This window comes from Carcharhinus amblyrhynchos, chromosome 13 (genome assembly GCF_965287045.1).
Source record: "Carcharhinus amblyrhynchos chromosome 13, sCarAmb.v2.hapA, whole genome shotgun sequence".
Taxonomy (NCBI): domain Eukaryota; kingdom Metazoa; phylum Chordata; class Chondrichthyes; order Carcharhiniformes; family Carcharhinidae; genus Carcharhinus; species Carcharhinus amblyrhynchos.
The window spans coordinates 54,859,770-54,872,410 of NC_137336.1; the positions used below are offsets into that span (position 1 = coordinate 54,859,770).

Genomic DNA, 12,641 nt, shown 5'->3' on the forward strand with positions numbered 1-12,641 from the left:
GACATGAGTGGGTTAAACTTTCAAAAGTAGTGCTTCCTGTGGACAAGCTCTGTGAACTGACGTATGTGTTTAGCAAGAATATATTGGGCTAAATTCTCTGACCTCACTGACAGCTGCAAAGCACTGGCCCTACTGCAAGGAACAGAGATTTGGCTGAGTGCCAAACTGTCTGCTCTCACTGGCAGCAGCAGTGGGATGTGAATCGCCAGAGAATTCCAACCAGTATCTCCGCTGATTTTTCCACCATTTTCCAACAGGAACAATATTAACCCATGATCCAAATTCTTTTCGAGAGAAACATTAACACTCTAGTAAAAAGTATGCATCTTTATTTCCACTCTGCATGTTTAAGGGGTCAGTTATGCTGAATTTGTGTTACTGAGCTGAAACTTACATTATCCAATGCTCTACAGTTCTGGCCCCACTGTATTTTGTACAGATCCATTTATTACATTGCAAATCTCATACTAAATGGCAGTAATGTGATTGATGCCTGGAAATTAAGCTGCAACCGTTTAAAAATTAATTTTTACTAAAGAATACAACAGCGGGTTGGGGGGACAGTAGGTAAGTAAGCAAATGCTCCATTTGTGGCCCTTGTGAAGAGTGCCTTCTAATTAGAAAAGAAGAAGGAGCCGAGGCAAAAAGAGAGACAGACAGTGAGACAGCTGCATGGTGGCACAGTGGTTAGCACTGCTGCATCACAGCGCCACAGAGACTCAGGTTCAATTCCAGACTTGGGTCACTGTCTGTGTGGAGTTTGCACGTTCTCCCCAGGTCTGTGTGCGTTTCTTCCGGGTTCTCCTGTTTCCTCCCACAGTCCAAAGATGTGTGGATTATGTTGATTGTCCAGTATGTCAAATTGCCCGTTAGTATCCTAACATGTGTAGGATTAGGGGGATTAGCAGGGTAAACAGATGAGGTTACAGGGATAGGGGATGGGTAGGATGATCTGTCAGACAGTCAGTGCAGACTCGATAGGCCGAATGGCCTCCTTCTGCATTGTAGGGATTCTATGAGAACTTAAGAGCGTTAGAGCATATGAAATAGGAGCAGCATTTACCATTCAGCTCCTCGAGCTTACTCCACCATTCAGTATGACCATGGCTGATCTTCTGCCCAAATTCCACTGCCCACATCCATTGATTTACTAAGAAATGAAAGATCTGTCACAGTCTTGAATACAATCAATGAAGGAGCACCCGCAACCCGCTGGGAGCTGTAAAGTTAAACACCTTCCATTAAAAGCTTCAAGAGACCTTTCCCATGTCCATTATAAATGCACAGATCAGTGTTTTTCAATGGCACTTTATGCTGCTGCTGTTGCGGGTTGTGGAATATTATAGCATATTTTCCTGGGCTTGATGATGCTCTGGTTCAAACAGATCAAGGATGGGTCTGGATTGCAGAAAAATCACAGAAGACTGAGGAAACAACATCACATAGTTTGGTTTTTGCAGGATTAGTGTGCATAGCCTTCCACCGGCAAAAGTCCCAATCCTTTTAGAACAAAGTAAGTGTTTCTCTCATGACAATATTTCCTTTGCTGGATAGTTACCTGAAAACCAGAAACATGAATTTTAAACAACGCAATCACTGGTTGAACTTCACAATATGATAGAGCTTAGTAAAACAGGATTTGGAAATACATTTATTTTTGTGTGAATTGAACATACAGAAGAGCAAGAAACACACTACATACGAGTAGAAGTGGACCATATGGATTCTCAAAAATCCAACTCAGCCTTAAATATAGAGCAATCACAACTCTCTGGAGTACAGGATTCCAAAGATTCACAACCCCTCGAGTGAGGAAATCGTACCTCACCCCAGTCCTAAACAATCATTCTTTATCCTGAGGATCTGCCCACCGTATTCTGCCCCACTCCACAATCGACAGCCCCCCCAACAACATGTTTTAGATTCTCCAATCAATGGGAACAATTTCTCCATGTCTACCCTATCAAGCCCCTTCAGAATCTTGTACTTATCCAATCTCTCATTATTCTAACTCCAGTTCACTCACCTTATCATAAGGCAACCCTCCCATCCCATAGACTAATCTTGTAAATTTTTGCTCTACTGATTCCATGTCTGTACATCCTTCCTGTACTTGAATTTTATTTAACCTTCATTTAGCCAAATGAGTGAAATGAGAGCCATTTCCTTATTATCAACAATAAGACGGCTCACAACACCAGGTTAATGTTCAGCAGGATTATTTGGTATCACAAGCTTTTGGAGCACTGCTCCTTCATCAGCTGAGTGGAGAGGTAGGTTTCACAAACACAGCATATATAGACAAAAACTCCATTGCAAGATACTGATTGGAATGCAAGTCTTTACAGGTAATCAAGTCTTTACAGATATAGACAATGCGAGTGGAGAGAGGTTTAATCACAGGTTAAAGAGGTGTGAATTGTCTCAAGCCAGGACATCAGGTTAGTAGGATTTTGCAAGCCCAATGCCAAATGATGGGGGTTACACATAGTGTGACATGAACCCAAGATCCCGGCTGAAGTCATCCTCATGTGTGTGGAACTTGGCTACCAGTTTCTGCTTGGCGATTCTGTGTTGTTTTGTGTCTTGAAGGCTGCCTTGGAGAGCACTTACCCAAAGGTCAGAGGCTGAATGCCCTTGACTGCTGAACTGCTCCCTGACAGTAAAAGAACACTCCTGCCTGGTGATTGTCAAGCGGTGTCCATTCATCTGTTGTCGTAGCGTCTGCATGATCTCGCCAATGTACCATGTCTCGGCACATCCTTTCCTGCAATGTTTGAGGTAGACAACATTGGGCGAGTCACACGAGTATGAACCGTGTACCTGGTGGATGGTGTTCTCATGTGTGAAGGTGGTATCCATGTTGACGAGCTAGCACATCTTGCAGACGTTGCTGTGGCAGGGTTGTGGGTACTGTGGTCGCTGTTCTCCTGAAGGCTGGATAGTTTGCTGTGAACAATGGTCTGTTCACGGTTGCGCGGTTGCTTTAAGGCAAGCGGGGCATGGGGATGGACTTGACGAGATGTTCATCTTCATCGATGACATGTTGAAAGCCCTGAAGATGATGTTGTAGCTTCTCCGCTCTGGGGAAGTACTGGACAACTAAGGGTACTCTGTCGGTCATGTCCTGTGCTTGTCTTCTGAGGAGATTGGTGCAGCTTTTCGCTGTGGTGCGGCGCAACTGTCGATCAATGAGTGGCACACCATATCCTGCTCTTACGAGGCCATCTTTCAGCATCTATAGGTGTCTGTTGAGTTCCCCCTCATTATCAGCAGGTCCTGTGTATACGGAAAGCTTGTCCATAAGGGATGGCTTCTTTCATGTGTTTAGGGTGGAAGCTGGAGAAGTGGAGCATCATGAGGTTATCCGTGGACTTGTGGTACAGTGAAGTGTTGAGGTGACCTTCCTTGCTGGAGATTCGTGTCTCCAAAAAATGCAACTGATTCTGGAGAGTAGTCCATGGTGAATCTGATGTTGGGATGGAACTTGTTGATGTCATCATGTATTTGTTTTAGTGATTCTTCACGTGAATCCAAAGGAAGAAAATGTCATCGATGTATCTACTGCATAGCATAGGTTTAAGGTCCTGTGCAGTGAAGGTCTTGTTCGAACTTGTGCATGAAGATGTTAGCAAATGAGGTATAAATTTGGTCCCCATGGCTGTTCCGTGTGTCTGGATGAAGAACTTGTTGTTGAAGGTGAAGATATGATTCCTTTGGACTCATGGCGAAGAATCACTGAAAAAACCTAAAATCCTACAAACTTGAGACAATTCACGGCTCTTTAACCTGTGAGTAAACCTCTCTCCACTTGCACTGTCCATACCTGTAAAGACTTGATTACCTGTAAAGATTCGCATTCCAACCATTATCTTGCAATGGAGTCTTTGTCTATATATGCCATGTTTGTGGAACATACCTCTCCACTCACCTGATGAAGGAGAAGTGCTCCAAAAGCTCATGATATCCAAATAAACCTGTTGCACTTTAATCTGGTGCTGTGAGACTTCTTACTGTGCTTACCTGTTGTAGTGGAGAATTTCTTGTTTTCCAAGCTGTGATAGTAAAACTTAAACAAAGTTTGCTTTGCAAAAACAACTAGCTTTTATTATCACAAAACTGCATGCAGTATATGGCAGAGCCATGGAGACAGACAGCAGTACCTACAAACCGCTGATTCTATACCAAGACCGCACCAGCTACAAGAATCAGTTCCATAGTTATACCTTTTTCTTATCAGTGTACATGTTCAATTAGTAATACAAGCAGTAATACATCATCAATTGTGTTAGGATCCGGTGACCTCCGAGATCTCTTTGATTCATCAATAATATCATTATCTTATCCTTTTGGTAGAACAGAAGAAGGCTGATGACTTCATCATTTCTGACCTTATCTCGCCTCACTCATCCAGCTCTAAGTTATGTGGAGTCAGCGTTGCCTTGACCTTCTCTGATGTTCGTCATGTCTTAGGTTATTCAGAGTCAGTTTTACAGGGGTCTGGCAATTTGGAATAGCTTGGTCAGCTCTCCTTTATTTTATACCAATTACTTGACCATTTTTCCCATCATGCCACTGCTTCATTCGTACACTATCACATACCCCAGCTCAACGCTGGCATCGCCACATCATTTACAACAATGGCTTGTCCAAGACGCTGACACCGCATCAGCATAAATTGCACAATACAATTTATTAAAACACTAAAAACAATAAAATACAAAATTAGCGATGGAGCGTTAACACTTTAACAAATAAAACTGCCAGTTGATAGAGCATTAACTCTTCAACGAAATTATCCACGGTAATAAAGTTGTATAGCTTCAGCTTTAGTTGTACCTTGTTCCAGTCATTAACAGCCTCAGACTGAAATGAATTACAACCAAAGACTTTGCACTTAGATCACCTTAATTAAAAATGAGCTGGACAGATATCTGAACTACTAAACTATGGTTCATCAAGTAGCACGAGTAAAACAGGATTTATTGCAATACTGAAAGCCAACTCTAGATATAATCTTAACTTGTAAAATGTGGGAATTAAATATCAAAGTATGGTCCAGCCAGATTCAGAGATATTTGTAAGTGAAAACTTGCTTCAATTTGGTTTTAATCAAGTTCAGAGTTTGCTGTACATGAAATTTAACAGCTTAACAAATAAAAGTGCCAATCGACAGAGCCTTAAAATAACCAATCCCCTATCCATGCTAATATATTACCCTGATTCCCCACTTTTCTGTTATTCAGTTTTGTCCTCTATATTGTTGGAGTGTTGATCCTTTTCGTACTCGTCTTAGACAATTTAACTTTCTGAATTAAGTTTGAATGTGTTTTAGATGCATTTTGAATGCTGGGTGTTATGCAGTTGTACAATTCTGCTAGCTGGCAAAGATGTCATGGACACGAGACAAAGGGGCTGTTAATGCTGCCATTAGGGACCAAAGAATGTTACCTCTAACCCACCTACCCCATATCCTTAACCTGAATGCCCAGCCCCATCAACTCCTCCCACTCGTACTAATGCATAGTAGCAGGGGGACACCCCGCCCCCTCCATCCCACCAATCATCCCCCCAATAGACCCTGCCCCCTCTGGCCAACTCCCTTGACACTGCCCAATGCCCAGCGGCAATGCCAAGATGCCCCTTGGACATTGCTTGTTAGCCCTTGGTCAGTGCCAGGATGCCATTTGGCACCACTCAAGGGGCATCCCCCTAACCCCCAACTCCTGGGGGGCCTCAATGGTTTCTCTTCCCTCAAGCGAGATTGGGGCATCTGTTCCCCGTTAGTGGGGAGCAGGAGTAAAGAACTCCTGGCAGGGGTGGAGGTGGAAACGCTAGGAGACTTCAGTCCCCGGCCCGCTAATGGAATGGAAATGCTGATTTCCGTATTGTAATCAGCTCCGCACTGATTTCCAGCGAGGAGTTGATCGTGTTGGAAAATCTGGGAGACTTGTGGAGGCCATGGCACCCAGCGGGAAGCCCACGAATTGGCCTCCGCTGATGTCTGCCAGCTCGCTGCAGTGCTCAAGCAGCACAATGGCCATGGAGTCAAAACGTCAACTCTGTTTCTCTCTACACAAATGCTGCCAGACCTGCTGAGTTTCTCCAGCATTATCCGTTTTTATTTCAAATAATCCTATTTTATTTCCAAGATGACATTCCCTACATTAAGAGTAAAAATACAGTAGATTGAGGAAACTGCTTACCCAAATGATAGGTCTCTGTTTAAGAGTCTGTATAATGTATAATTTCCACACGGGTGGTTTGAGTCTGGAATGCACTGCCTGGAAGTGTGGTGGATGCAGGTTCAATTGAAGCATTCAAGACGATGTTAGATGATGACTCGAATAGAAGAAGTGCAAAGGGGTACAGGGAAAAGACAGGAACGGCATTGAGCCAATGACGTTCATTTGGCAAACTGGTACAGGCGCAATGGCTCAAACAGCTTCCTTCTGCACCATAACCATTTTGTAATTTACTAATTGGAAATTGGAACGTAATTGGACAAAGAGAATGTGGTGATAAAGGCTGACTGTCTATCAAGAGATCAGAATGTGTAAATGGCAGAATAAAGGCAGAGATTGTCAGGGGAAAAACTGAGGTACACGGCAGTTGGCTGGGGAGGAGGGGTGGTGTTGGAAAGACAAGATTCAAAAGTTGTAAAATCAAAAAAAAGAATATGAAGTAATGAAAATGGATGGATAAGATGAAAAGAATAAATAAGTAATTACGATTCCCCCCACTGCCATTGTATAAATCATGCCCTATTTTCTTTGTCTTTGGCTCCGATGAGAGGTCAATCAGACTCAAAGCGTTGGTCCTATTCTCTCCCCACAGATGCTGTCAGACCTGCTGAGTTTTTCCAACATTTTCTCTTCTTGTTTCCAAAGCAGGCTGTGCCAGTAACGGTTGACATGTCACATCTTACCTGCAGTTACCTGATGCAGTAAAGCATCTTGATTTCAGAGTCAAACCATCGTACATAAAAAAGTTGTTTGAAGATTAAAGCAGATTATTAAATGATGACACTCACATTTCCATCGGCACAGAAGCACGGTGATTGCAATGAAGCAGATTAAAACTGAAACACGAAAAGCCAACAGTATTGGAGTCATCAGGCTATCAGCAAGCTTTTCTGGTATCTAAAATAGGGGAAATAGAAGCAAAGAACAGGAACCTTCTTTGCAATATCAAAACCAGTATCAAGTATATCCGTTCACAAATTTTAATTGACCATTGAATTTACTTGGGGTCAACTTATCACCAAGCATTCCTATCATCCATACAAATGGGATATAATGGAGTCAATAACAAGTACTGCTCATGGCATGATTATCTGAAATTCATCAAATTCTGACATTCCTGTTTCACTTCTTGGCTTCTAAGGTCTCCCTGATCACAATTTTACGTCTTACCAAGCCCTTTAGCCTAGATTATCAATAAATCCACCGCCAAAAGGTTAACTTAAGTCTGTCTCCGTTTCCTGGGTCAGGAATTAAGTATAAAATGGGGGCTCCCCAGGGGCATCACAAGTAGCAAAAGTAAGCTTGCCATTCATATAGGTGGTGTGGAGAATGGAGATGATCTTAAGGAGGAAATTGAGCTCCTTAAACTGGGTCAAAATTTTAAAAGGTGAGACATGAGGAGAGGGAAAGGTGTTCGCCATTGCAATCCCTCTACCCAAAAGATAAATTGGGGCTTTCCACAACAGCTCCATTAACCAGCTTCATTCTTCCCATGTAATTAGGATCAGCAAAGGAAAGGAAATGAGAATGTTGATAAGGCCCCTCCACCTGCCTTCATTTACCTAGCTGCAAATCACAGGTCAGGACAACAAATTTTTTTATTCATTTGTGGGACATCAGCATCGCTGGCTGGCCAGCATTTATTGTCCGTCTCTAGTTACCCTTGAAGGGCAGTTGAGAGTCAATCACAAAGACATGTGGGTCTGGCATCACATGTTGGCCAGACCAGGTAAGGACAGCAGATTTCCCTCCCTAAAGAACATTGGTGAAGCAGGTGGGTTTTCCGACAATTGACAATGATTTCATGGTCATCAGTAAATTATTAAATTCCAGACATTTATTTTCAATTGAATTCAAGTTCCACCATCTGCCATGACAGGATTCAAACCTAGGTCCCCAGAACATGAGCTGGGTTTCTGGATTAATAGTCCAGCAATAATACCACCAGGCCATCTTCTCTCTAGATGGAGTAGGGAGGAGGAAAATAGAAGTGAGAAAGCAATGTAGCAGCAGCTTCATCACTTGATGTTGCCATGTCTTTCCACCACATTGCACAATGTAATGAAAGAAAATCCAACTCTAAGCCATTTACTTCTCAGTTCAGTCATGATGTTACTCTTCAATTTCCCCATTGGCACTTCCTGTTACTGAATTATCCTTTCAACTTTGGTGATTTCAATCTGCCACTGAATTCCCAAACCCTTTTCTCCTCTTGCTGTCCACAGGCTTCTACCCTCCCTAGAAAAGGGGATCCTCTGGTTCTCTAAACATCTGACATGTTGAATATTCTACACAACTTTTTCATCCAGGCACAAGCCTTCTGTTTTCCACCTCCACTTGCTATAACTGGGAAAACAGAGATTCTTGCACTATCAGATCCATGGATTGCTAAATTTGATTAATTGTCACATGAGTGCCTTGTTATTCAGTCTTTCTTTCCTGCCCCCCTCCAACTATCACAGACCTTTCTGTTATGGACATCTGTCCATAAGCAGAAAATATTTGCAATTATTTCAAGTAGGCTGCGGCATGTTTCAAAAACCCCTAGTTTATGTGATCTAATTTTAAGTAACTCACAGCAAACTCACATTATGACTAACTCAGGAGGTTAGTTTATTCACACATGCAAACCCAGGACATGATTATTTGCAATATCCTATTCCACTGCGCATGCCCATGCACACACACAGTAAGAGAAGATGGAAAAAAAAGTTTTACAACTATAGACAGGAACAATAAAAAAGCCCATAAATGAACATGATTATCAGAACCAGAGGCAGAATCCGATAACCCATTCTTTCACACAGGAATCTGGGTTTAGCTGGATAAAGACAGGAGGCATAGAGTGTTCTTTATGGTTGGTGCTGATACTGCAACAAGTTAGTACACAGAGACTGGGTCAGTTCTGCAGACAATTGTAAGAAATCTTCCAGCAGGGACAGACTTCAAGGAACAAGCTGTTGGTCAGCCTGGAGTCCTGCTTCTTAGTGTTCACAGGTTGGATGTTAAGCAGCAGATTCCTTGGGGATAATATCAAGCCCATGCTTGCTGTCTGATGAAATGGCAGCAAGGTTCAAGATTCAACGAAACCCCAGAAGGCGCAGATCTCACCAGCAAGATCAGGACTTCCAATTTTCGCCACACCTCGCCAGTGACGTTAACAGGTTCAAATCTATAATGGGCGTGAACCCGATTGAACATATGTAAATAACATCAGCATGGTTTACAACAGGTACACCAAGACGTGAACCAGTTGTGGCGATCCTCCCAGAGGACATAAAGGTAAGTATATAGCCTCTGGGGGAGAAGAACATAGCCAAAAATTCCTTGACAATGCCCCCTAGCACTGTACCTTGGCACAGGTTGGCACTGTCAGGTTGGCACCATGTCAACCTGGGAATGGCAACCTAGCAGTACCAACATGTGCTGAAGGGCATTGTCAGGAGCGGACCCCAATGGGTGCCTCAATGAGGAAGGGGGATTCATTTACTTGTGGTGGTGGGGAGGAGCAGCCGAGGGGGCTGGGGATGTGCTGGTTTTGGGAAGGGGGCCTGGGTACTGGCATTGACTGTGTGGGTGGGAGGTTGGGGGAAAGAGGTCCGATGTTCAGGGGTAGGGGGGGGATGCCAGCACTGACTGCTGGAGGGGTTCGAGGGGAAATGCTGGCTCCAACTGAGGAGGATGGGAGGAAATGGCGGCTCTAATCAGAGGGTGGGGGTGTCGGCTCCAATCAGGAGGGAGGGCACCTATCAAGAGGGGAGTGAGGGGGTAAGGAAGTGTCTGAGACCTCCGTGGTGGGATGGGGGAGGTCATTGTTCGGTCTGAATCAAGCACCATTTAAACATGCCATTTTTCTCACCAGAACAAACGTGGCCATTTTCTGGTACGATTTCACCTCTTGTGAGACCGAATATTTAATGTTAATAATCTCGAAAAAGCCATGAGGCATCAGTCATGTGACATGGCACATTAATGAGCTCATACAGGGCAGAATCCATTGTCCACCTTCAGGTAGAGACAAGGTGGTTAGTTTCATCTCTTCAAGTGTAACAATTTTCAATCTCTCGCTCTGCTAGTTCAGATTGGAGGGCCAGTTCATCTACATTTCCTTTGCTTTTGTTGATTACAAGAGGTCGATAAGGAGGTGTGAAATTCCACAGGATGAGAGAGGAAATATTTTGTTTTTGCAACTGCTGCTGGAACCTCCCAGAAGCTGCAATCAATCTTGTGGTCGGTGGCCTGTAGCAGTCATATTATGGTCTAGCAAAGACCATTTTAACAACAACAAGAATGAGTAAAACGTGAAGTATATGTTTCTTTCATGTCTAATGGATACAATAGTCCTTTACACTCTTCCTCCCCATTTCACTTTCTCAAACTCTATCATATGTCTATATTCCCTCAGTTCCGAGGAGAGTCATCGACCCGAGGCTGCATGTCACAGGTATTTGCAGCATTTTCTACCCTAATTTCAGATATCTAATGATATTTTGCTCCTGCCCTGGTCACCAAGTCTAGCTCAAACATCTGACAAAGTATTTTGCCAAATCCTCCCCAAAGTCAAATTAGCTTATTGCTGACCATTCTGTGGGGGGAAAGATGGTGTCCTTTCCTCTACTACAACCATTTCTGCCTTCAACCGTCTTTGCATCTGAAAAATGGTACAAAGGCAGCCATGAGATAAAATAATAAAAATCAGGGGTGAGCCATCACCCACCAAACACAGCACAAATAGAATAGTTGGAGTGGAAATAGCCACACATGTGGTTTTCAGGAGGAAATCACTTGACGGTAACATTTTGGAAAGGACATGGTGCCACATCCTGTCAAAAGCTTTGCAATGTCCAAGACAAATAATGCATCAAATTGTTTCAGATCAGTTCAGCTGCAAAGACTGGAGACAGCCTTGAATGAAATGGGCAGGACATCTGATCTTATTTTCTCTTCAAACAGAGGTTTAGCTACAGCCATTAAATAACTGTGTTATTTCCAATGTTTGCAATATTAATTTAGGAAATAATCACATTCCAATATTTAAGGGTGAAATTACCATTGGCAATGTCATTGCAAGATCACAGAATAATTGCAGGTGAGAAAGGGCCTGGGTGGGATTGTCATCGCTGCAGGCTCAATGGGCCAAAAGGCCTCCTTCTTTAATGTAGAAATTCTATAATTAAATAATTCATTGGCAACCCACATGATGAAAATATGCAGAGAATAAACTCCGGTCTAAAATGATTGTTTCACGATGCTGCGCATTTTGTGTTAACAGTTAAAATTGTCAAGCATCATGCAGCACAGATTGTCATGAGCAGCAGAAACATGAAAAAAAATCACACCACTGAGGGGAGTTGTCCAGCTTCCTTTTCGATTGTGGTTTCTCTGATTTGGATTGCTTTCAGCAGTCAGCGAGAGAGCAAGTCTTTTATTTTACTTGCCAGAGCAATGGTGACTGCTGCTGTCTTTCTTTGCTTCTGTGTCACACACTCTGATGCACCCACCACTGGTCCATGTTGTCCAAGTTTACAGCTAATGTTTTAATCCCTGTCTCCTGTATGCTCTTGAAAGGTAAAAATCCACAAACCAGGATATAACTTACAGGCTATGATCCCTGCTGAGATGATAATCAGCTTCCACTATCTCCACAGGAGATGTCAGTTCACTTCTACTTGGCTCATTCCTTTGAAATGTGTCATGAGAAAGGACGTGACGTTCCATTGGCATTCTCTTAGTATCACCTACATTGGAACCTCTCAGACAATCAATTAATTTTACATTCTCAGAATTTCCTTTCTCAGCACAGAATGAGGCCATTTGGCCTGCAATGGTTGTGTGGGAGATTTGGAATGCACTGCCTGGTATGTACATCAATAGAAGCTTTCAAAAGGGAATTAGATGAATACTTGAAAGGGAAAGACATTGCAGAGTTATGGGGAAAGAACAGGCATTTGGAACTAAATGTATCTTTTTTAAAGAGCCCACACAACCATTGCAGGCCAAATGGCCTCATTCTGTGCTGAGAAAGGAAATTCTGAGAATGTAAAATTAATTGATTGTCTGAGAGGTTCCAATGTAGGTGATACTAAGAGAATGCCAATGGAACGTCACGTCCTTTCTCATGAGACATTTCAAAGGAATGAGCCAAGTAGAAGTGAACTGACATCTCCTGTGGAGATAGTGGAAGCTGATTATCATCTCAGCAGGGATCATAGCCTGTAAGTTATATCCTGGTTTGTGGATTTTCACCTTTCAAGAGCATACAGGAGACAGGGATTAAAACATTAGCTGTAAACTTGGACAACATGGACCAGTGGTGGGTGCATCAGAGTGTGTGACACAGAAGCAAAGAAAGACAGCAGTAGTCACCATTGCTCTGGCAAGTAAAATAAAAGACTT

The 12,641-nt window shown here is 42.9% G+C and overlaps 1 protein-coding gene across 3 annotated transcripts in view; it reads right to left on the reverse strand.

The window, feature by feature from the left end:
* Positions 1–1,218: 1,218 nt before the first annotated feature.
* LOC145351525 (hepatitis A virus cellular receptor 1 homolog) overlaps positions 1,219–12,641 on the reverse strand; it is a 32,252-nt gene continuing 20,829 nt past the window's right edge. For all 3 annotated transcript variants that reach the window (XM_080201120.1, XM_080201119.1, XM_080201118.1), the window contains 2 exons: positions 7,034–7,142; positions 1,219–1,558 (listed from right to left, as the gene is read on the reverse strand). In XM_080201120.1, the coding sequence (XP_080057246.1) occupies positions 1,527–1,558; positions 7,034–7,142 (141 nt within the window). In that variant the 3' untranslated portion in view covers positions 1,219–1,526. The remainder of the gene's footprint in view (positions 1,559–7,033; positions 7,143–12,641) is intronic.